Source organism: Petaurus breviceps, unplaced genomic scaffold (genome assembly GCF_028583685.1).
Source record: "Petaurus breviceps papuanus isolate PSGF00001 unplaced genomic scaffold, PetGlider_PUasm1.0 90808, whole genome shotgun sequence".
NCBI classification, from domain to species: domain Eukaryota; kingdom Metazoa; phylum Chordata; class Mammalia; order Diprotodontia; family Petauridae; genus Petaurus; species Petaurus breviceps.
This window is the reverse complement of record NW_027187349.1, coordinates 477444-504172: the sequence shown is the minus strand read 5'-3', so window position 1 is coordinate 504172 and position 26729 is coordinate 477444. Positions and strand designations below refer to the sequence as shown.

The following is a 26729-nucleotide window of genomic DNA, read 5'->3' as shown; positions in this document are numbered from 1 at the left end:
TATCTTTGATTTATTAAAAATACTTACATGAGGGATTTTTCCCCCTTGTTTCTTGCATAACTGTTCACCAAAAAAAAAAAAAGGAACATATGGAGAGAAAGATCTAGGGGGATGTGAGCTGAATAGCTAATGATACATGTTCAGATGCTTTTCCCTCAATTTCTACTTAAAATGTTATTGGCTATACTTCTACACTTATAAATTGTTAAATATAATTAAAAAAAACAAGAAAAAAACCCTTTTTTTGTATGCATATGTACTAATAACTGTAATATTGTCAGGAAATGAGGTGTTCTGTATCAAATAAATTGAAGGTTCTTCATCTTTTAGGCAAAAAATTTTTTATACTTTTTTGGTTGAAATTCTTTACGAATGCTCTACACACTTTCCTGAATGGAACAGCATATATTGAATAAAGTTTCTTGGTAATTCAGGGACATTGTTATGAGCATGACTTACTGTATTTGGCTGTAATACCATGTTTCTCTTAAGAGCTATTGAGGTGTATTAGACCATTTTCTTCATACATATAAAAATAAATAGACTATTGCTTTTATAGTTATTTCTTTTTGCTTTTTATGCTCCTTCTGTCTTCCCTCTATGTCACTTCTAGCTTGACTACTTTATTTTTTTGATAGTAATACAGTTTACTGTTCAGTTGTCTGATGAAGGCCTTAGGGTAGAACTGACCTCTCTTATGGAAGAAAATACTTGAACTTTGTGACAGCTTTGCTTCTTAGAGACCTTTTTCATTTTCTTCTGAGATCTTGACTTTTTCTATGTGGTTGGGGTTGCTGAAAGTCTAGGTAACTGAGGAATTAGTCTACTAAAATATGTCATGGAATTAAGTGTTCTTTCTGAACATCTTTTAACTTTGGAGAAATTATTCCTAGAATAATTTAACATTTCAGAAGTAGTTAAATTTTTTTTTTTTAAGCATTTGGGGTTAAGTAACTTGCTGAAGGTTACACGGCCAGTTATTTCTGGGTGTGGTGCTAAGTATCAGAGCCCGGATTTGATCCAGGTCTCCCAACTCTGTGGCCCGTGCTCTTACTCACTGCGCCACCTGGCCACCCCTAGAAGTAGTTAAATTTCAAAATGACTATTCACATGTTCTTTTTTTGTTGGAATAACTAAAATGTCTATTCAAAAAGAAAATCACTTATATGTACAAAATCATTTTATCCATGCATGGTTTCCTTGGATTCAAATTATTAATAGATAGAATTATGACAGGGAAAATAAACACCAAGAAAAGGGACAAATTGATCAATAAACAACATCTCTAATTAAAGCCTAAAGCCACAAAACTAATTTTTCCTATTTGGGGGGCTTTATATTATATTCCTCATTCAAATTCTTTATATTTCTTTTTTTCTGTTAACCAATTAACCAATTTTTCAAAGCACAGGTCCTATATGGAAATTGTATTTCACTGAAAAATGGCATACGGTATAACTTATCTTTAAGGTATTGCTTAGTTATTCCCTTTAGCTTACGAACATGGATTACTTCTTAATTTTGTGATTTTTAAATAATAACTAGGGAATTTGATTTCAATACTATTCTTTCTATTTAAGAAAATGCCTTTGGGTTCAAAGTACCCTTCTCCAAGAGTAACTTTCTGCCTATTAAGCATATACTGGGGTTCTTGATTTTGTCTATCACAGAATTTTAAGAGACCTTAACAACCAATCTGGTTGGACTCAACAAGTACTTGAAAGGAATCCCCACTATAATGGGTGACCAGCATCCTTTGATGACCTCCAAGAAGGGGGAAAACATTCTGCTTTAGGCAGATCTGATTATTAGAAAGTCTTTCCTGACTTCAAGCCCTTCAATTGCCACTTTGCAGCTTCTACCCATTGCCTCTGTTTCTGCCTTCTGCAGCCATATAGAACAGATTGAATCCCATCATGTCCTACCTGATTAGGCTAAATGTCCCTAGTTCCTTTAATTAATCTTCATATGACATGGGCTCCAGACCTTTTATCCTGCTGGTTGTCATTCTCTAGACGCTTTCCACCTTATCAGCATCCTTCTTAACCTATGACATCCTAAAATGAACATAATATTCCAAATGTGGATTTCCTACAAGGACTACATGAATACCTAGGAGAAATGAGTCAAGAGATTTTTAAAAATCAATGAAAAACTCTCAAGGAAAGAATTGGAAGGAGAATAAATAGCTTAGATTCCCTGAAAATTAGGTCCCCTGGGTATATGGTTGGTCATTTCATTGATCAGAGTTCTTAAGTCTTTCAAAGATTTTCTTTACACTATTGTTGGTCTTTTATAAATTGTTCCCTTGGTTCTGTGAACTTCCTTCCTTCTGTATCCATTCATACTATTCAGTATTCACTGCAGTTTTCTCTTATAGTTTAATAATATTCCATTATATTCTGATACCATATTTATGCAGCCATCCCTCAATTGATGAGAAACCCCTTAGATCCGTTTCTTTTTCTTTTTTCCCTTTTAATTTGCCTCTTGGAATATTGTATTCCTGCCACGTATAGTAGAAGCTTTCTGGTTTTTCTGCTGTTCATAACTGTGGTTCCTTGATATTTGAACTGCTTCTTTCTGGATACTTGAAGTATTTTTTACTTTAATTTTGGAACTCTAGATTTTGGCTGTGATATCTTGGGGACTTTTCCTTTGGGATATTTTCCAAGAGGTGATGAGTAAAGGGCTGCTAGGTGGCATAGTGAATAGAGCACCGGGCCTGGAGTCAAGAGGACCTGGGTTCAGATCCGGCCTCAGACACTTAACACAGAAACTAGCCGTGTGACCTTGGGCAAGTCACTTAACCCCAATTGCCCTCCAAAAAGCAAAAAAAAAAAAAAAGCGGTGATGAGTAAATTCCACCTATTTTTACTTTGCCCTATGGTTCTAACAGATCTGGGTAGTATTTATGTTTGATTTCTTGAAATGTGTCCAGAATAAAAAAAAAATTTTTTAGGGAGTCCAGTGATTCTTAAATCATCTCTCCTTGATCTATTTTCCATGTTGCTTGTGATCTATATCTCACATTTTCTTTTTTTTTTTTTCAGCCTTTTGATTTTATTCTAATATTTCTTGTTATCTCATGGAGTCATCAATTTCTTTTAGTTCTATTCTAGTTTTTTTTTTTTTAGGATTTTATTTTATTTTTTTCAAATGCTTTATTAACTTCTGATTTACATCATTCATTTTCGCCAGATTTTGAGTTACAAATTTTCTCCCCGTTTTTCCCCTACCCACCGCCCCAAAATAGCAGTCCCACAGGATATCCCCTCCTCCAATCTGCTCTCTCCCATATTTTCTCCCATATCCCTTTCGACTTTTCTAGTGGATCTCTATGCCCCAGTGCCTGTATGTCTTATTGCCCAATTACATGTAAAATAGTATTAATAATAGTATATATACATATATATATTTGAATATTTGATTTTAAAACTTTGAATTCCAAATTCATTCCCTTCCTCCCTTGTCACCCACCCTTACTGGGAAGATAAGCAGTTCAGTATAGGTTGTACATGTGTGGCTAATGCAAAACAATAACATAGTAGATATATTGTAAAAGATTGACTATATTTCCCTCCCTCCTATCCTACCTCCCACTTGTTCTATTCTCTACTTTGATCCCATCCCTTTTCAAAAGTGGGTGCTCCCAACATGCCTCCCCCCCAGCCTGCCCTCCCTTCCATCATCCTCCCTCTCATTCCCTTCCCCCTACTCCCTGTTTAGTGTATATTTCATTCCCTCCTCAAGCCAAATTCAATGGGAATAAGGTTGACCCATTCCCTTTTGCCTTCCTATTCTTCCCCTCCATTGTAACCATTTTCCCTTGCCTCTTCTATATGAGATAGTTTACCCCATTCTGTCTCTCCCCATCTCCTCTCATTATATTCCTCTCTCACCTCTTAATTTCACCTTTTAAGTATCATCCCTTCCTGTTAAATTGGTCCTGTGCCCTCTAACTATATATATCTGTAAACATCTATACACACATTCACATATGTATTCATATGCCCATATACCCTCATATATAGACATATATATATTTCCATTCCCTTCAACTACTGAGAAAAGTTTCATAAGTTACAATTATTGTTTTTCCATGTAGGAATGTTAATAGTTCAACTTTGATAAGTTCCTTATGATTTCTTTTCCTTGTTTACCTTCTCATACTTCTCTTGCTTCTTGTATCTGAATGTCAGATTTTTTGTTCAACTCTGGTTTTTTCAGCAAGAATGCTTGAAACTCCTCTATTCCACTGAATGACCATATTTCCCCCTGAAACATGATACTCAGTTTTGCTGGGTAGGTAACTCTTGGTTTTAATCCCAGCTCCTTTGCCCTTCGGAATATCATATTCCAAGCCCTTCGATCCCTCAGTGTAGAAGCTGCCAGATCCTGGGTTATCCTGATTGTGTTTCCACAATATGCAAGTTGGTCTTCCTGGCTGCTTGTAATATTCTCTCCTTAATCTGGGAATTCCAGAACCTGGCTCTAATATTCCTAGGAGTTTTCTTTTTGGGATCTTTTTCAGGAGGTGATCGGTGGATTCTTTCAACCTCTATTTTGCCCTCTGGTTCTAAAACATCAGGACAGTTTTCTTTGAGAACTTCCTGGAGGATGATTTCTAGGTTCTTACTTTGATCATGGCTTTCAGGTAGTCCAATAATTTTTAAATTCTCTCTCCTGGATCTATTTTCCAGGTCAGTGGTTTTTCCCCTGAGATATTTCACATTGCCTTCTATTCTTTCATTTGTTTGGATCTGTTTAACAGCATCTTGATTTCTCATAAAGTCATTAGCTTCCATTTGCTCCAATCTAATTCTGAAGCAATGATTCTCCTCATTGAGCTTTTGAGATTCTTTTTCCATCTGGCAAATTTGGCTTTTTAAAGCATTCTTCTCCTCATTGCCTTTTTGAGCCTCTTTTGCCATTTGAGTTAGTCAATTTTTTAAGGTGTTATTTTCCTCAGTCAGGTTGTTGACTCTCATTCTGCAATTTTCTTGCATTGTTCTCATTTCTCTTCCCAATTTTTCTTCCACTTCTCTTATCTGCTTCTTAAGGTCCTCTATGGCCTGTAACCAGCTTGTATTTTCCTTTGAAGCTTTTGGTGCAGGAGTTCTGACTTCACTGTTTTCCTCCTGTTCCATGCTTTGCTCCTTTTTGTCCCCAAAATAGGAGTGTAATGTTGGGTTCTTCTGTCTGCTTTGTTTCCTTTGCCTGGTCATGTTGCCCCTCAGTCACTTGACCCCTGTGCTTTTTGCCACAGTAGGACTCTGCCACCAGACAGAGGAGCTTTCATCCCAAACGCTGGGGTTTTCTCAGCTGCTGGAGGTATTAGATGGGTGCCCTCTCTGAGGTCTCCACTCACTCTGGCAAGCTGGACACACACCCCAGGACCTCCACCCTAGACTGCAATCCAGATCCAAGGAGGTTAAAGCAAGAGCGATTACCCCTCAGACTGGTGCTTGGTCCCCCTACACTCTGCAGGCCAGGAGCTGAAGCTGCCACGTGGTGCTGGCTGGCTGTGCAGGTGTCTCAGCAGCTTCTTGCCCCGGGGACAAAAGCCACACACTTCCACTTACTGGGTCCCAAAGTCCAGACTGCACTGACCTCTCACTTTGTCCTTTGCATCTTTGTGTTGATAATTCTGGAAATGGCCACAGCTGCTGCTGCTCTGGAGTCCCTCAGGTCAGTGGCTAGTCAGACCCTGCCTGGGGCTAAAGCCTCGCATGGGGCTGGACTCGGCTCCCAGAGCACTGCATTGGCCAATTCCTGCCGGCCTGCCAGGCTGTCCTCAGTGGGAGGTTAGCTTCCTGTGTCATTTTGTGGGTTCTGCATCTCCAAAGTTTGTTCAGAGTCCCTTTTTTACATTGATTGGGGAAGGTGGAAGCCGGAGCCCAGCAGAGGTCTTGCTTCTACTCCGCCATCTTGACTATGCCCCCGATCTAAAATAAAACTTTTGAGACTTCTCACAGACTGGGAATAATCTGTAAATGTTGGTAATGTAAATCAAAACATCGTTAAAACGTTTGAAAAATAAAGTAAAACAATTACTGGAGAATGAGTGGGAAGTTGGGTGGATGTTGCAGAAGGCAGATTTAGACTTGATATGAGGGGAATAAAAACCTTCTCAACAATCAGTCAATAAGTATTACACACAGACTGTGTACCAGGCACATCCAGTTGCCTTTTGGACTGCTCAGAATGATGGCCCATCAGCATCTTGTATCCAAAACAGGTATTGTCATTATTATTATTACTATTATTATTATTGCAAATATACTTAGGGAGCTGGCATTGGGCGATGAATCAGCAAAGGAGAGACTACGAAAATGTGGTCAGCCATATAGGGCCAGTAGTGTTTTGGAAGCTAAGGCAAAGAGGACATCAGGAGGTAATGGGCAACAGTAGCAGATGCTATAGTAGGACCAGAGAGGAGGAGGACTGAATAAAGGTCATTGGATTATTAGGAAATCCTTGGTGGCCTTGGAGAAAGCACTTCAGTCATATGGCAGGGAGGGAAACCGGATTGTAGTAGTTGAAGAGTGAGGATAAAATCTCCTAGTAGCCAACCTTGTAATAATGAGACTCTCGGAACTTAATTTGCTCTTTAGACAACACATATCAACAGACCCATTATTAAACGTTTTACAGTTTCTAGAGCATGTGTCCTGATGGGCAAACTTTTAAGAAGTTCGATGCCAAAGCGAGCTGTTAAAGTAAGATTTTAGAGGAGCATTTCCATATATGATGTAATAATGTTGGATGTTAACTCTACTACTATTTACTTAGCTTTTCAGGGTTTATGTGATTGTTGTTGGTGGTGGGGGTTTTTTATAATCAGTGATCAGAATGTCTTATTAAGCTAAATTTGAAATTCTGAATATTTTAAAAGGTTTTTTTATTTTCAAAATTTTTACTTGATTTTAGCAAAAGACACTATTGGCCTCTTTTCAGTTTCAAAACCATAGTTTTTAATTATGAGTAAAAGTAACACTGTCCCTACTGTATATAAAAATTTAACAGCTGTCCAAAATGAACATTTAGTGAATTATTCACAGAACATCTTTTCTCAGCTTTGCTCACTTTTTGTGATATCTCCAGAACTGTCAGTGACACTGATTTGAGAAAGGAGATTAGAAAAGAGTAAACAGTATGCCTATTCACTTATACAAAATGAATATTCCAGAACTGAGCATAGGTTGTGTGGGGCATGGAAATGTGGAATGTCTCAAAGGACAAAATATGTGTGTACCATATTTTACTACCAGTTAATATTTCTCTTTAGAAACTTTAATTATCATATGGAAATTAATATAAGCATTTTTTATTGGCACATGAGCTAAAAATAAAAATGGAAAACTCAGTCTTCTACAGATCTAGACTGGCCTAATATCCATGTTGAATATTGGAAGAAACGTGTTTGAAAATGTTAACTGTAGGATTCACTTGATCAAGAAAGCCATTTTTATCATTTTAGTCCAAGTAAGACTTACAGCTACTTTCTATAACAGAGCAATCCTAAAGCTTTTTTTTTTCTTCCTCTGACATATTGTCGGCAGTGCACATTAAAAAGACGGTTTGAAATGGAAGATGCTTTTAAGAGCTCTTGATTTTGCCCAATGACGTGGAATCATTGGGTTAAGATAGGAAAATAACAGTGATCTGTAGCTATTAGAGATTATTTAATGCAGGAAAGTATATGATTGGCTTTTAGAAAAAATCCTGACAGAGGTAGAACAGTTGCTGTAATTTATTTGGCAGGAAAAAGGCAATATCACTAAATTTTACAGTTGCTAAAAATAAAACTCAACTTAGTGAAATCACTTTAGAGAACTGCCTCTAGGAACTGAGCATGTTGGGTACTGAATCAAAGAATGTTACAAACTGTTGTTGAGCAGGGTCTTAGTGACACCCTGCTACCAAAAGCCTGGGATAGGCAAGACTCCCAGTCATCCTGGGTACTTGTCACTTAAGTAGGGGCTGTAGAATCAACCCCTCTTGCTCAGTTTACTTCATTGTTAATAGAAGATTGCTTTTAAATTGTTCTGTAATGTTACTCACTATAATAAAAATTGGCAGTTTGAATGATGACTTTCAAGGATTGTATTTCTCAAAAGATTACACATTAGCTTTTATTTCTAAATCAATTGACTTTAGTATAGATTCTAAGCTTTCTGCATGTGAGATGGTGGGGATTTGGAGTAAAGATCCTCAAGACGGTATCATTAGATAAAAAGAAGACTGGTAGGGGCAACTTAGAAAGTGCAAAACTGGGATTATATATCCTATATTAGTATATATACTAATGTAATCATGTAAACGAATTAACATGGAATGTTTAAATATCTTTCATCTCAAGAGTACCATAGATGTTAACTTCTAATCAGAAACAAAAGGCTTGGGGCGGCTAGGTGGCACAGTGAATAGAGCACCAGCCCTGGAGTCAGGGGGACCTGAGTTCAAATCCGACCTCACACACTTAACACAAAAAAAACTAGCCGTGTGACCTTGGGCAAGTCACTTAACCCCAATTGCCCTCCAAAAAGCAAAAAGAGAGGGAGAAACAAAAGACTCTGGCTTCTGCATTGTAAACTCAACAGCAGTTCTCAGTTAAACTATATCAAGCTGACATTTGTCAGTGGTACTCCCTGGAAAATTAGCACTTACTTTGCCATGCTGAATGGAGAAGCTTATCATAATATTTCATTGTGAAGATAGAAAAATATTCTGCCATACCATGATTAAGGAAATATTGTAAAAAGAAGATGGACGGATTGAAGTGACTTATTTGTTGATACGATGACACGTCACACTGTAGAACCATTTAGGAACAGAACACCAGGTACTCTAGTTTGCAATATAGTAAAACAACATTAGAGCGCTATTCTATGTGGTTTATTGTTGACTGAATGGAATGAAGTCTTTCATTTGCCTGACATTTTATATTTATGTGTTCCATGAGCTTATTAAAATGAATTTACTTTGGCCAAATTTGGCAAAATTTTTAAGTTTCAAAATCAGTAAGCATTTATGAAGCATCTGCTCTGTGCCAGGCACCGAGGGATGCAAAAGCAGATCTGAAATTGTTCTGTGCCTTTTACTGGGGGAGATGACATGCACACTTGTAAGTGTATACAGCATAAATACACAATGAATGGAAGGTAACAGAAGGACAGTAGAGAGGTGGGGCGAGACACCCTAGGGGAAGGGCTGGTGTAGATGGTGGCATTTGAGCTGAGCTTTGAAGTAGAGGTAAGGTGGGAGATTATTCCAGGGCTGGGGAACAGCCAGACCAAGTTGTGACAACTGATTCAAAGTGGGGAACAAGTTCAGAAGAGGAGTTGAAGATAACACTGAAGTGCAAACCTCTGTAATCAGGAGGATGTCTTTGAAAATAGGAAAATTAAGATGCAGCTTACATTTAAGTTTTGATTCTGTTGTTCATCATCTTGAAACAAAATGGCATCCATTCAGACTTTTCAGATGAATATATTTTCTATAGAAGCTGTTTGGCTCAATAGATAGAGTGCTGGGCTAGAGTCAGGGAGACTCCTCTTCTAGAGTTCAAATCTGACCTCAGACTCTTAACTTCAGTCAAGTTACTTAATTCTGTCTCGGTTTCCTCAGAACTAGAGAAGGGAATGGCAAAGCTACTCTAGTATCCTTGCTAAGAAAACCCCAAATGGAGTCATGAAGAGGCAGACATGACTGAAATGATTGAACAACAAATATTTTCTGTAATTTAAAAGATTTCACTCAAAGGTGGTGCATAGAATATGTGATCATATTGAGTGTTGTCTAGAGAGTTCAGATAGCCAATAGTATACTTCTGGTCAAATAATGCCCTATAAATAAAAATGATGCATTCAAGGTAGCATAGAGAGCTGACTTTGGAATAAGGAAAGCCTAAACTTGAATCCTACCTAGAACATACACTGGCCACATGACCTTGAATAATCTCTCTGTGCCCCCAGGCAGCTTTCTAACACTTCAAACTGCAAGCTGTTGCTATTATGCTTTTGTAGAAAGAACTTTATCCCTGATATTTCCCTATGTCAATGAATGTACAGGTCAGCTTTCCCACAGATTAATTTATGATAAATATCATAATCAGATAATCTTTATGAACCATTGTTATACTTTTCACAAATGTTATTTATTCTTTTTTTTTTTTTTTAAGCAATCAGGGTTAAGTAACTTGCTCAAGGTTACACGGCCAGTTATTTCTGGGTGGGTGCTAAGTGTCTGAGCCCCGGGATTCGATCTCCAGGTCTTCTCAACACTGGAGCCGGTGCTCTTACTTGCTGTGCTACCTGGCCTCCCCAATGTTATTTATTCTTGTCCACTGGAAAGTGTTTCAATGGGATTTTATTATTACTGTTTACTAGAAATTTAATTTAAAGTTAATAATTATATCTCTAAAGGAACTTTCATAGATAATTTTATAGACGTATCATTTGTTAAATCCACTGGCGTTAATGCTGCCTAGCATTACTGAATGCTGTAAATAACTTGGACAAAAGAAAAGGAAATTGAATGGGATTTCGTATGTAGACTTGGGATTCATAACCACGTAGTGAAATTCCTATGGATCTGAGAAACTAGTGGGATAGCTAAAAATTGAGAGGACATTTCAGAGTCGAAAGAGTTAAGTGATGGTAGAAGAGTATTGCTCACATACTATAGGACTAACAACTATTTTAAACACTTCCTTATCAAAAGTTTTCAACTTAATAATAACTAACATTTATGTATTTCTTTAATTTGCGAAATGCCTTATATGTATTATTTCATTTTATTTAGACTTTTAAATGATCTTTTTTCTCATGGGAAGATATCAATTTCATAATGAGAGTTAATGGGAACATAGGGTTTGTTATAATCAACTTTGAAAGATGATTAAATCTGTTCCATAAAGTGAAGATTATATATTATTTTTGCTAGTTTATTAGATGAAGATTGCTGAACATAGCAAAGTTTGAGGTTATAAATTACTTATATGAAATATAGAAAGGATTCTTGGTTTTATATTAGGATTGTCACATGATTCAGTTTTGTAGTCTTTTAGCATAAAAGAGAATAGTTTGTTGCATAGTTAAAACTTCATGACTCCAGAATCTCAAAAAGTGATTTTTTTTTTAAATTGAAAATTGAGATCTTTCTCAAATAGTCAAATAACTCTATGATCTAATCATTGTTAGTTGTTCCATCCAATCATGCTGTTTGCAATTTATCCAAAGCTATATATTTTGTGCAGCTCTTGTTCATAACTTCTAATAAATTTGATAAAGACCTTCTTCATTTTATCTTGACACTGCAGTTATACTAGTAGAGTACATGGACTGTCCTACATTTATCTCACACTCTTGCCACATAACCAGTTTACTTTTCATTTATACTTTTATTTGATGAAATTATTCCATTTCTCTTTATAATCCCTTGTTTGTAGTGTTTTAGTGTGTTTCTGTGCTCTCTATTGCCCTATTAAAAATTTAATTCTTGGGGAGGCTAGGTGGCACAGTGAGTAAAGGGCCAGCCCCAGAGGCCCAGAGGCAGGAGGACTCAAGTTCAGTTCCAGCTTCTTACACTTAACACTCACACAAGGAAACTAGCCGTGTAACCCTGGGCAAGTTACTTAACCCCAATTGCCCTCCAAAAAGGCAAAAAAAAATTTAATTCTTTTTTGTGGAATATTGATTTTTTTAGCAGAAATAAATTTTAATAGTATTTTCATTTACATTAACAGCAGTTTTTAACATTATTAAAAAAAAAAACTTTGAGTTCCAAATTCTCTCTTCTTACCATCCCCCTTCCTTGAAAAGGCAAACAATTTGATAAAGATTACACATGTGCAGTCATCCAAAACATTTCTATTCTATATTCTATATTAGCTGTATTGCAAAAGAAAGCAGAGACATAAAAGAAAAATTAAAAAAAAATTAAGGGGGCAGCTAGGTGGCACAGTGAATAGAGCACTGGCCCTGGAGTCAGAAGGACCTGAGTTCAAATCCAGGCTCAGACACTTAACACTTACTAGCTGTTTACCTTGGGCAAGTCACTTAACCCCAATTGCCCTGCCTTCTCCCCTCTAAAAAGACAAAAAAAAAAGTATGCTTCCATCTCTATTCAGATTCCATCAGTTCTTTCTGCGGAGGTAGATAACATTTTTCATCATAAGTCCTTCAGAATTGTGTTAGATCATCACTGAGAATAGTTAAATCATTCACAGTTGATTATCATATAGTATTGCCATTACTATGTGCAGTGTTCTGGTTCTTCTCCCTTTGCATCAATTCATATAAGTCCAGGTTTATCTGAAAGCATTCTGCTTGTCATTTCTTAAAGCACAATAGTATTTCGTCACAATCATATACCACAACTTGTTCAGCCATTCCCCAATTGATGGCGTCAATCTCTAGTTTTTTGCCACTACAAAAAGAGCTGCTAAAAATATTTCTCTATATAGGTCCTTTCCATCTTTTGCAAGGGAGGGAGATTTCCTTGGGATACAGCTGGATCCAAGGGTATAAGCACAGCGTTATAGCCCTTTGAGCATAGTTCTAAATTGCTCTCCAGAATGTGTGGATCAGTTCACAGTTCTACCAGCAGTGTATTAATGTCCCAATTTTTCTACATCCCCTCCACCATTTGTCATTTTTCTTTTCTGTCATATTAGTCAATCTGATAGGTATGAAGTGGTACCTCAGAGTTGTTTTAATTTGCATTTCTCTAATCAATAGTAATTTTTAGATCATTTTTTTCTTGTAACTGTAGTTAGCTTTGATTTCTTCTTCTGAAAAATGCCTGTTCATATACTTTGACCATTTATCAGTTCGGAATGACTAGTATTCTTACAGAATATTGATCTTAAGAATCTGGACTTTTCTTTCAGTGAGAAATTGGGGGTCATTAAAATTTTTTTGCAGTTTCCCAAAGGCAGTTCATTTTGCGATCCCCATTTTTAAAAATTCTGATTCCAGTTCTTAACATAGACTGGACAATATTCTTTTTTTTTTTCTTGTGCAGATAGGCCAAACTTTTGAGTCATTATTAATTTCACCCAGGAGGCTTTGTGATATTTTGGAACTTGATGTGATCAATGTAATGTTACTCATGATTGGAATATCTGGAGGACCTTACTGTCTATACAGAATCTCTTTTTAACTTGTACTATACAACAGATCTCTTCCATAACAGTGGTGAATACCTCTGGCAAGCGTATCTCCTTGTTTAATGCCTCCCCTGATGTTAATGGTCTCAGATTTGTTGTACTATGTTATCTCTTGTTATTAAGTTTTTTAAAGAAACTTAAATAATTTTTAACATATGCATGGGAAGCATTTTATTGGTGAAAAGCCTTTAAAGAAGTGTTTAACCTCTTGAATTAATTTTAAATATAGTTATAAGGTAATAAGCAAGGAGGGTGGGGGAATCTTTTATTCTGAATAGCCGTCTGTCAGTTGTATGATGGCAAAAATGTAATTGGCTATGAAATATTACTTGTGGAGGCCTGCTTATTAATATTCTCATTGAGGATTCCCTCAATACATGTCTGTTGTTTTCGTAATTTTATATAGATAGGAAAGCATACATGTAAGTTGGGTAGTTGTTGATGTTCTCTTGATCACCTTTTTGATAATAATGTCCAAGATTTTCCCCATGCCTGTGATATCTTTCCCTCTTTTAGATACCTTGAGAACTGATTTCTCAACTCCTGCAAAATTATTGCTTCTTCAGGCCACATCTCTCCTGTGTACATTTGACCTTGTCTAGCTGTTCTTCCCATCTTTGTTCTCTTAAGTGCCATTTCCACCTCATTTATATGCACATCTGGAATTGTTTTGTGATGGTGGACTCTCTTTGATGGTGAAAAGGGTTTGTTAAAAAAATTTTTTCATCTTTTGTCCTTCCAGTTTTATCCTGAGATGATTTTGCTTAGTTGGATCTCTCACCAAACTTTCTTTATATTGGTTTTTCCCTTCATTGATTTCTTACTGTTTACAGAGTGACACTATTCATAATCTTCCAACTATCCTTCCCCATAAGGTTTTACAAATATATTACTTTTCTCATAAAATCTAGTGTTTTGGATTTAATAAAATCTTATAAATCCATGTTGTCCTTGGTTGCTACCTTTCTTATTTGTTGTCTTTTCTAACCAAGTTGCTTTTTAGGCCTTTGTGTTTTCTAGTTATTGCATTTGATTTAAATCAGTTAAAATTTCTATATAAAATTACCATAGTCAATGTTGATGTCCTTTTCTCCAGTTATTTCCCAGCTTCCAGTGTCACTAACTTGTTTAAGTAAGTTGTTGGAATTATTTTAATTTTATACCATTTAAAAAATCATTTTGATTCTTCTTTTGATTGATATTTTTGTTTTAACAAGCCAAGAGGCTGACTGTACATAGACATCAGATTCTGGAATGATTTCCCACATGATAAATGAATCCTGTTTTTTGCTTTTTGCTTTTTGGAGGGGGAAGGGCAGGGCAATTGGGGTTAAGTGACTTGCTGTATTAAGAATGTAAATTTTGAAGGTCTTCCCTGCCCCTAGGCTAATGTGCACCTGAAGCCTGGGGTGGGAGGCTTGTTTTTCAGTAGATACTTCTTGATTGGCCAGTGAGTCAATAAGGTTGTTACATTCTCTGAGCCAGGAGAAGGCTATATAAGCCCTGATGTGTAGCTTTGTTTTGGGACTCACTTTGAGAAGTGTTCTGTGATTTGATCTGAATTCTGGGAAGCCGTTGTTGAGAGTCCCCCGGCTTTGAAAAACCCAGAATGTGGAAACCCAGATGTTGACTGGGTATGGATGTAATGGTTGGACAGTTTGGAAATCTGTCTACTTGATCTGTTTCTGTCTTGATAATTCTGCCTGTATACTTTGAGGTTCAGGGTGCTGACCTTTTCTCCTGAACAAGGTAAACGATATATGTCTGACTGATTAAAGTAAGCTTGTTAACCCATTTTGAGTTGCTTTCCTTTAACAAAGCAGATCCAAGAACCTGTATGAGCAGGCACCCTGGGGACACTGGGGTGCTTGCTGCTACACTTGCCCAAGGTCACACAGCTAGTAAGCATTGTGTCTGAGGCCGCATTTGAGTTCAGGTCCTCCTGACTCCAGGGCTGGTGCTCTTTTTACTATGCCACCTAGCTGCCCCAGAAAAATTAATTCTTTCCTGTATGCTAAAAATATAATCTATTTCATTGTTAATTGTTTGCCATGTCCTGTGCCTTTTTTCAAAGAAAGTATTCACTGGGATCTTATTATTTTTAAATATTCCCTTTCTTTGACCTTATTTGTTTCTACTAGGTTTTCCAGTTTCTGAAACTCTAATCTGAGTCAAGTACTTATAAGTTCCTTCTGTACTCACTTTCATATCCCTGCATAAACTGAGAAGATTGGGAGGCAAGAACAAAAATAAACATAGGACTGGTTTGAGGGCTTAAGAAAAATATATATCAACATTTATATATTCAAATGAAGGTTTTTAGTCAACAAACATTTATTAAACACCTGCTGTGTAGTAGGCACTAGGCTCTGGAGATACAAAGGAAAACATGGAATACTCACTTCCCTCAAGGAGCTTATGTTCTATGGGGAAAACAACATGTGTGTATGTAAGTAAATTCAAAATAAATGCAAGGTAAGTTTTAAGAGGGAGAGCACTAAGAGCTAGGGAGATTAAGAAAGGCTTCATTTTGAAGACAGTGTTTAAATTTAGTCTTGAAAAAACACCAAGGGATTTTAAGGAATGATTATGAGGAAGGAGTACATTTTAATTCCAAGGGACAGCCAGTGCACAGAGACACTGTCATCATGTATGAAGGACAACTAGAAGGCCAGTTTGAATGAACCGTAGTGTGGGAAGGGCTATAATATTTAATAACCGGAGAGGCAGCTTGGGACCAGATTGTGACATGCTTTAAATTCCAAACAGGAATTTTATCCTAGAGGCAAAAGGGAACCATTTTTAGCTTGTTGAGCAAGGGAGTGATATGTTTAGACCTGTACTTCAGGAAGATCACTTTAGTAACTGTGTGAGAGGCTGGAGAGGGGAAACCTAAGCCACGTAGACCAGTTTAGTGAGCTGTTGCAGTAATGTAGATGAGAGACAATCAGGGATGGAAGTGGGCTGGTTATCCTGTGGCTAGAGGATGTTGTGGAATTGGCAACTGAGTGGCTATGTGAGGTTATAGAGAGTGAACAATAAGGATAATGCCAGACTTGTAAGCCTGGTAGACTAGAAGGATGAAGATGCCTTCCACAGAAATACAAAGTTTCAGAAGAAGGTAGGCTTGGTGACTGGAGAAGGTATCAGAGATTCTGAGACCTTCCGTTACTCTTGTCATTCAAGATAATTACCTCAGAAGATTGTAAGTTTTTCTTAATGATTCTTCCATTGCTGAAAATGTTTCCAAAAATCACTTTAGAGTGTGTTGGTTTTTTTTTTTTAATGTTATTAATTAGTTGTTCATTTACATTATTCATCAGACTTGACTCTAAATAACTTTTGCCTTTTTACAAATCCAGCCTTGATATTCTAGAAAATATACCCCAGAGGCCTTAAAGACACTATCAAAGGAAGTGTTACCAGAATGTTTTGAGCAAAAGAAACATCACTGAAATAAGTGTATACTCTATCAAGGTGGCTTCATTTAAAGGGGAAACAGTCATTTAGAGGTATAAATCGTGTATCGTTTGTTTTAGGATTTAAAAAAGCTTCATTACTTTATAATTCCAGTTCTTAAATAAAGTATATCCCTATACATAACTCCATAGGATTTGGATACATATTTTTTCAGATACATAGCAACACCTTTCCAGCATTATCCTTTTAAATTGAAAGCCAACAACGAATACCATTTTTTTGTAGTAATTAGAGACATCTTACTAGTTATAATAATATGGGAGATTTATATGTTTTTAAAGTCCATAGATGAATACTTACTTGGAATGTGGAAAGAAGGAATTCTATTTTTCTTTCAAAAGAACCAGAATTTGATGCTAGATTTTATTTGTATGCAGGTGTTGCTCTTTGGTCTTTACCCATGAGCAATGCAATTTTATCCAGTCAGCAAAGGTGTCAGTCTGTAATAGCTTTGGATATTTACCCCTTCTTTTAACATTTGATGACTGATTTTTTTTTCTTTTAGATGAAAGAATTTCAGAGTAAAATGCAATCAATATTTCCAGTGATTCCCAAGAACCCCGGGTCATCTGTCGAGTGGGAGGAAGCACTGAAATCCAAATGAGACGAGCATGAAAGAATTCCAAAGTGACTGTTACAGGGAAAGTAACTTGGAAATACCACAATAACCCTCCTCTTTAAAGGAAAAAGATCCAGATTGATTTCTACCCAGGAAGGTGAACAAATCATTGATGGAACATGAACTCTGTGGCTGTCAGCATCTTCACTGTAGTCTATGAAAACTCAAAGTCATTCTGCATTTGCTTTATTTTGAAATCAAATGGAAGAGGTACATGTTTTCCAAGGTTTGGAGGTTTGTTTTAAAGAACATTAGTCCTAGGTAAGTAAATAGCTTCCTTTTGTGGAGGTTATATTAATATAGAAAGTTAGATATATTTCTGTAAACTTTAAAAGCAAATCTCTTACTTGAGAAGCCAAATTTTATGATAAATATTCAAACAGGAATCTTTATAAACCTTTGTTACTTCTCAACACCAGGTTGGAAAACCAAGCTAAAAATTAAAGGTGGTTCATTTTCAAAATTTTAAAAATAGCTTACAAAATTTTAGATCATAAGCTCCTTGAGAGTAGGGACTGTTTTTTGTCTTCTTTGTATCCCAAGAGCTTAATATAGTGCCTGGCACATAGAAGGGGCTTAATGAATCCTAGTTGACTGTTATGGCCCTAGTTAATAATTAAATAATAGTAGCTCATTCTTTTAAATTAAATAAGTTTATCCCAGGAATCTCCCAGGCTGTTGTGTGATTATCTGGCTATATCTGGCACTTTTAAGAACCAACTGAGCTGCCCAAACATTCACCTCTTGGTGCACATCATAATATTAGATAATTTGTTTGAAATGATTTTTCATTTGCTTTGTGACCTTTGTTCACTCATTCAGTGCTCCACTTAAAGTCCATTTGTCATATTTCTATATGTCTTTATGCTTTGAGGGAAATAAAAAACCAGCAAGAGATTAATGTAATTTGAGAATAATTTGATGTCTTTGTCATGCTGTCATTGGTATGAAGTGTACTTTTGTGAGATAATTTGGTGCTAGATTCCCGAACACTACCTATTAGATTACAATTTTACCTTAGCATCAAAGTGAAAGTAGCATAATGTTGCACCCACCCACCTAACAAATATGTTTAACCAAAAACTCACATGGTATTGAGTCTAACATTCAATATTTAGTCTAATGATTCTAATGAATTTTCTGTGAGTAAATTTTTAAGGAATTTGTCATTAAGAAAACACTCTGTTCCTCTGTGGTCTCTTACAGAAACATATGGAGAACAGTGCCTAATTGCAATCATTGTATTTATCAGAGACTTAAAAGTTTTTAAAAGAACAAGAAAAATATTTTTAATATGTAAATTTTCCAGAGAAACTACATCTGGTTGAAAAAGCAATTTTGAAGTTTCTTTATGATTGCTTAAGCTCTAATTAGTCAGCTATCAGGTCTAATAAAGTACATTTGAAATTTATTTGTTATTATGAAACCTTTTAGTTCTAATAAAAAATAAAAAATTAAATATCAAGTGCATAATTTAGCATTTTTCTCTAAACTATGATGCCACATTCAAATTGCTGAATTGTGATTAAACAGGTATAATCAGTGTCTGGGTTTCTTATGGAGCTTATTACAAAAATCTAAGAGTAAAAAGAAATTATAATGAAGTTTATAAGACTACATATATAGAGTCTCAATGTTCATCTCACCATCTTTCATTTTAAACCAAATCTCACCCCTAGGTGAGAGTTTGTAACTTTGGTTGAAGAAGACAAAGGTCAGAAAATAATTGGGTCTTTTTTTTTCTAATGTGTGTATCTGGATTACGTACCCTGATGCATGGAATAGTATGCATTTAGGTCTGTATGAAAAAAAATGGAGTATGCACTACAGAAAATACCTGTACCCATCTGTAGCCAGAATTGAAGATTCTTTTTTTTCTTTGCATGCAGAATTCTTCCACTGAATGAGATTGGGGGAGGGGAAAGAAGTCACAGATTTCTGAGGGAATGAGCTGGAATTAATTAATGATTGATTAATTTTTTTTAGTGCCCATGGTTTGAAACAGACTTTTGGAGTGTAAGCTGTTAAATGCAAGGAATATCCTTTATTCTTTGTAAAGCTCATTGTCATTCCTCTTTTAATGCTATACAAGTTGTGTAATATGCATTACCTATCAATGCTGATGACAGCCAGCCCAGAAAACCTTGGAATGCTTTTTGTGTTAATTGGCAAAATAAATGGCAGAGTAGAAGTAGTATATATTGTGAATGCTTCTTCATAATGCTTTTGTTGAAGACATTAAAAACGAGTATTAGGTGGATCAAATATGATGGCCATGTACAAAGTAAGTTTGATATGGAGTTTGTTAACCTGGTATACTTGGGGGGAAAAAAAGAAACAAAATGCCTCAAATAATGTGCTTTCAATGTTAAACCAGTCTATGCCATTTTATAAAAGAAATTGGTAATGCGATTTCATTGGTGTAAGGTAGTGGTGTCAAATTCAAATGCAAACTAGCATTACTGAATCATACATAAGGCTCCCTGGGGGCCACATGTTGACCTAGAAAACCACATCTTAACATTATCTATGTTTTGTTAAAGATTTTTAAAATGTATTTCCCAATTACATTTTAATCCACTTTGGATACACTTGGTTGTGATATGAGCCGTATGTGGCCTTCAGGTCATATGCTTGATACTACTGGTATAGGGAATTCTCCAGAAGGATACTTCCTTAGCCAATGAAGATCACTAGATCTTCTACACTTCATGCAGTAGTTCTAGAGAGTTGCCTGGAGGCACTGAGAGGTTTATACCCAAGATTCCCAAATCTACCCTTCTTGCCCCAGTCTCGAATCCCCAACTGCCTTTCAGACATCTCAAGCTGGATGTCCAGTAAACATCTTAAATTCAGTATGTCCAAAGGGGAACTCATTGTCTTTCCCCTTAATGTTCTCCCATTACACACACACCCCACACACCTTATTATTGCAAAGGGCAACTTCATCCTTGTAGTCCACTAGGATTCCTCACTATCTCTAACCCCACCCCCTAGTCTCTTGCCAAAGCCTTTCAGTTTTACCTTTGCAAAATCTCTCCATTATGCCTTCTCCTCTTCTCTGCCACAGTCACCACTGTAGTACAAGCTCTCCTCACCTCACAGCTAGATTACTGCAATAACCTGATGGTGGGTCTGCCTGCCTCAAGTCTCTACTCCAGTCCATCCTCCATCAGCCACTAAAGTGATTTCCTTGAAGCATAGGTCAGATTATGTTACTCTTGCCCCTATTCAGTAAACACTAGTGGCTGCTTATTGCCCCGAGGATCAAATACAAAAGGCTCTGCTTGTCATTCAAAGCCCTTCATAGCCTAGCCCACTTCTATATCTCCAGTCTTCTTACACTTTCCTCCCTGACATGTTCTCTTCAATCCAGTGACACTGTCCTCCTGGCTATTCTATGAATAAGAGGGATTGGGGCATTCTCTCTGGATGTCCCCAATGCTTGGAATACTCTCCCTCCTTAGCTTCAACTGCTGACCTCCCTGACTTGCTTCAAGTCCCAAATAAAATCCCACTTCTAAAGGAAGCTTTTCCCAACTCCCCTTAATTTCAGTGCTTTCCCACAATTAATTATTTCCTATTTATTCTGTATATAGCTTGTTTTGTCTGTATTTGTTTGCATGTTTGTAATGCCAAGCAAAGGCAACTTCCCAAGGTTCAAAATACCAGCATAGCCACTCTCCATTTTATTCAGTGACAAATTAAGAACAGAATAAATCGAAACACAGCATAATTCAAAATACAGCATTCACCAAGTGTAATTCAATAATTTCTAAGTACTACTCCACCCCTGGGAAGTACATTCATTTAGTCAATCCCAAAGACCCTTTTCTCAAATGGAAATTAGTTTCCAATCATAAACAAAGTACATTCATTTGGTCAGTCACAGAGCACAAAAAAGTCAAAAGTTTCCCACCCTTGGATCACTACTGAAAAGGCCATCTACCCCAGAGTTACAACAAGCTTAAGCACAGCATTTAATACCCAAAGAGAGATCTTTTCTTCATCTTGACCCAAGGCAAGTTCTCAGCAGTCTCTGTTCCTGGGAAACAAAGCACAAAATACGTTGCTAGTGTCCTCATTAATTCATTCTAGGTCTGCAGAACAGTCCTAGGACCCCTAAACCAGCAGCAAGGTTCTAGGACCTCTGCAACAACAGCATTGCCTTTTACCAGTGAAGAAATCTGGCAGAACTCCTTGTAGGGAGTTGAAACCCAGAAGAACTGCAGATGAACAGTGGAGTGAGCTTGTTTAATGATTTCTCTAGATTTACATTGCCAGTATATGTTAGAGGTATGACTTGGAATCAAGTCCTGTTCTGTTGACCAGCTTTCTATCCACTGTCACATGCTTCCTTTGAATACATGCCTAAGCAAGAGTTTTAGAGCTTTTTTGGACTAAATGTAGCATTTTTGTGCAATGTGATTTTATTATAGTCTTTTAGAGGGGAAGAGATGAGAATACATGGTAGAAAAATATTTTTTTCTATTAAAAAGTTATTCCTGACTTCTTAGGAACTTGGGGGATTTTTGTCAAAATTTCATTTTTTTTTTCAAATATCAACCGTATGACCTAATTGATATGACCTTCAAGAACAGGAAACAGAAATATGAAAAATGCTAAAAAAAAAAAGTTCCAGATTATGAACATTCTAAGAATGGTCATGAATCAGAGGTCTAATGAGATAAGACTGAGGTTGGGAAGGTATATATGCACAACTAAAATTATTTCCCTATATTGACTACAAGGTTTGGGTTTTTTTAAGAGGCTAAAAAAATACAGATGAAAACCTTACAATCTAATAAAATAGTGTTTTTCTACAGTTAGAATTTAGATGTCAGAAGATTTTGTCATTTGTCTGTTTCTTTTATATCAAAAGCATATTGTTAAATTGGTTAATGGAAGGGAAAAATGTTTAACAGATAATCTCATTCTTTTATGTGCATTACCATCTGTGTATTGAGCTCTGAATGTTCCTGGATATGGAAGAGGGGAAATGTTATGGAATTTCAAGTTTGCCTTCTTTGCTGTCTTTATCTTGGGTAGTATATGACAAACATAATCACATTTATCTCCTGGAGCATAAAGAGTTTTAATCACCCTATTAACCAGGATGACATTTTTCACAGACTTAAAAAGGAACAGAGCAGACATTATCTCTCCATAAGCAATCCATTTCATGGAGGCTGAGCACTAGAAATTTTTTAAAAGGATGGATAATACAAGTTATTTCCCTCACACATCTAAACCAACATTAAGGAGACTTTTTTACTAAGGACATTGTTTATGTTGGTTGGGGATTAAACTCTAAATTTAGAATTTCATTGCCCACACAGGCTGGCATACAAAGCAGCAGAGAGAATATGAGGAAAATGTTTACAAGAACTCTGCATTCATTCAGGGAAAATACTTAACTCTTGTTATTTATTGCTGCCACATAAAAATTTGTCCGTGGACCTATGATTATTTTCAGGGTAAATAGAGAAAGATCTTAAAACAACTTGGGAATGGAAAACAGACCTTGGAAACAACCTTACAATATATATTGTAACAATAGCATTTTATGTAGCACTTTTAAGGTTTGCAAAGGACTTTACAATATTACGTCATTTCATCCTCACACCCTTCAAGATAAATGCCATTATCCCCAATTTCCAGATGAGAAAAGAGACTTGTCCAGGAACACAGCTATTAAGTTTCTGAGCCAGGATTTGAACTTGGAACTTTCTGACTCAAAAGTCTAACATTCCGCTATGCTACATAACTGTCCCAATATCCACATATGTATGTATATGTATATACTACAGAGACATTAATATGCCTCTCATATAGTATATGTAACATATGTAAATGTGTATATATACACATACATAAACTTTAAGTAGTAGTCCCTCACTAAAACAAAATGGGTTTTAATAAGGATACAGAATGTAGAACCTGTTGCTAAATACTAGCAGAGCTAAAGGTGTGATTATAAGAAATATCCACTTTATCACATGTCAATATAGTTGAAATTGAATTGAAAACGTTTATCAGCCTCAAGTGAATTGTGAGCCTTATCCCAAGTAATATAATTATTTCTATTACTTTGAATAAGTTGGTGACTCAGGTACTAGGTTGAGTTTGTAAAGCCCCTCAGTCAGCAACCTAATTTTTGAAGAAAAATAAACCAACCTAAAGTCATATGGTGAAAAGAAATTAAAATTTGTTGAGTTTAACTTCCCTTTGGACAACAACTTAATTTTTTCTGTGTATAGTTGTGCAAACTATGTGGTATGATGGATAGAATGCTGAGCCAGGAGTCAGGGAGACTCACTTTCCTGAGTTCAAATCCTACCCCAGACACTTACTAGCTCTGTGACCCTGGGTCACTTAACCCTCTTTGCCTCAGTTCCTCATCTGTCAAAACGAGCTGGAGAAGGAAATGGCAAATCACTCCATTATCTTAGCCAAGAAAATCCCAAATGGGATCATGAAGAGTCAGACACAACTGAAATGACTGATAACAAAATGGTTGATGTTGACTTTACGCCCTCTGATGCTTCATTGTGGCATAGAGGTTTCTGCAAGGACTCCAGTGACAAAGTCCAGACTAGGTAAGTGTAGAGAGCCTTATTATTAGAAAGCTGAACATGAGTGTGTCAACCAGCTATATAGACGATAGGAATTAATAGGAGGGCACTAAAATTAAGAAGAGTTGGGGAAGATGGGATTTTATTTGTAATTTAAGTAAGGCAGGGAGGTCAGTTGTCAGAGCAGAACAAGGAGAATTCCAGGCGTGGGAGACAGCCAGAAAAAAACTGCCCCAAACTGAGATGGAATGACTTGTTCATGGAACAACTAGGAGACCAGTGTCACTGAATCAGAGAGTTTGTGTCTTGGAATAAGGTGTAAAGACTGGAAAGGTAGGAGGGGGCTACTACAAGGGACTTTGAATACCAAATGGAGCATTTCGTATTTGACCCTAGAGGTAATAGGGAGTCACTAGAATATATCAAATGGGGGCAGGCGTAACATGGTCTGACCTGTTCTTCAGGAAAATCACTTTAGTGGCTTATGGAGGATGAATTGGAGTGGGGAGACAGATCCACAATCAGGCTATTGCAATAAACCAGGTGTGAGGTGAAGAGGGTCTGCACTAAAGTGGTGGCAGTGTCAGAGAAGAGGGCATAATGGAGCAGTGTTGCACAGATAAAATTGACAGCCCTTGGCAAGAGATTGGGGTGGGGAGGAGATAGTGAGGAGCCTAGGATGTCTCTAAGATTGTGAGCTGTGAAATTTAGTTTTTCCTTCAATTATAATTTTTTAAAAAGACTTTCTTTAAAAAGAAAAGGGGTCTATAACTTTCATCAGACTAACAAATTAGTTCACAACACAAAAGGTTAAGAGCACCTAATCTAGGTCACATCTTATTTTAGGAGACTTGTCCAAATTCACAGAGGGAGTTGTCACAGGTGGGCCTTGAAACCAGTTCTGACAGTAGCTATACTTCTCATTTCTATCTTTTGCTGCTGGACTTTGTTGGTAATATATAGAGATACTGATGATTTATGTGAGTTTATTTGGTGTCCTGCAACTTTACCAAAGTTGTTTCAACTAGTTTTTTTGTTGATTCTTTAGGATTCTCAAAGTATACCATCATATCATCTGTAAAGTATACTATCATATCACCATAGTAATAGTTTTGTTTTCTTATTGCCCATTCTGATTCCTTCAATTTCTTTTTCTTATTGCTATAGCTAACACTTCTAGTAAACATTGAATAATAGTGGTGATAATGGGTATCCTTGCTTTATCCCTGTCTTATTGGGAAAGTTTTTAGCGTATTGCCTTTACAGATAATTCTTGGGGATGGTTTTAGATAAATACTGCTTAACATTTAAGGAAAGCTTTATTTATTCCTGTGCTCTCTAATGTTTTCAATAGGAATTGGTGTTGTATTTTCTAAAAAACTTTTTCTGCATCTATTGAGATAATTATATGATTTTTGTTGGTTTTGTTACTTATCTGGTCAGTTATGCTGATAGTTTTCCTAAGATTAAACTAATCCTACATTTCTGGTATAAATCCCACCTGATCACAGTTTTTGATCCTTGTGATATAGTGCTGTAATCTCCTTGCTAGTATTTTATTTAAATTTTTTGCATCAATATTCATTAGGGAAATTGCTCTATAGTTTTCTTTCTCTGTTTTGGCTCTTTCTGGTTTAGATATCAGCATCATATTTATGGTGTAAAAGTAATTTAGTGGGACTCTTTCACCTATTTTCCCAGATAGTTTACATAATATTGGAGTTCTTTCATTGATGGCTTGTTCAATTTATTTTTCTAATATGGGATTATTTAAGTATTCTATTTCCTTTTCTCTTCATCTGGGCAATTTGTATTTTTGTAAATATTCATCCATTTCACTTTAGATTGTCAGATTTAATGGCACATAATTTGGCAACAGCTCCTAATGTTTTAATTTCCTTTTGATTGGTGGCAAATTCACCCTTTTCATTTTTGATATTGTTAATTTGATTTACTTTAATCAAATTAACCAATGATTCATCTATTGTATTGTTGTTGTTGTTTTTTCATAAAACCAGCTTCTAGTTTTATGTATTAATTCAATGGTTTTCTTACTTTCAATTTAATTATCCTCTCCTTTGATTTTCAAGATGTCCAATTTTGTTTTTAATTGGGGATTTAAAATTTGTTCTTTTTCTAGTTTTTTAGTTGCATGATGAATTTATTGATCTGCTCTTTCTCTATTTTATTGATGTAAGTAAGCATTTAGAAATACAAATTTCCCCCAAAGTATTGCTTTAGTTATATCCCATAAATTTTGGTGTTTTGTCTCATCATTCTCTTTAATGATTTTTTTTTTTTGCTTTTTGGAGGTCAATTGGGATTAATTAACTTGCCCAAGGACACATGGCTAGTTTTAGGGCTGAGTGTCTGAGTCCAGATTTGAACTCAGGTCCTACTGACTCCAGGGCCAGTGCTGTATTCACTGTGCTACCTAGCCATCCCTCTTTAATGAATTTTTAAAAATTGTTTTTATGATTTGTTCTTTAGATCCACTCTTTCTTTAAGATTAGATTATTTAGTACCTAATTAATTTTTTGTTTGATTTTTTGCTTGTTGGAGTCATTGGCTTTCATTTTCCCACTTCCAATTTTTAAGGAATTACTTTCTTCAGTTAGCTTTTGTGCCTCCTTTTCCATTTGGCTAATTTTACTTTTTAAGGAGTTGTTTTCTTCAGTAAATTTTTGTGTCTCCTTTTCATTTGGCCAATTCTACTTTTTTAAGAAGTTGTTTTTTTTTCCAGTGAATTTTTATACATCTTTTTTCCATTTTTTGTACTTCTTTTACCAAGCTGTTGATTCTTTTTTTTATTATTCTCTTGCATGACTCTCTTCTTTCCCCCAATTTTCTTCTACTTCTCTTATTTGATCTTTAAAAT

At 36.1% G+C, this 26729-nt stretch overlaps 1 protein-coding gene across 1 annotated transcript in view; it reads left to right on the top strand.

The window, feature by feature from the left end:
- The window catches only part of TMEM242 (transmembrane protein 242), a 47979-nt gene extending 28506 nt beyond the window's left edge, over positions 1-19473 (top strand). Inside the window, exon 4 of the mRNA XM_069070298.1 lies at positions 17163-19473. Coding sequence (XP_068926399.1) covers positions 17163-17261 — 99 coding nt within the window. The 3' untranslated portion in view covers positions 17262-19473. The remainder of the gene's footprint in view (positions 1-17162) is intronic.
- The last annotated feature ends 7256 nt before the right edge of the window (positions 19474-26729 follow it).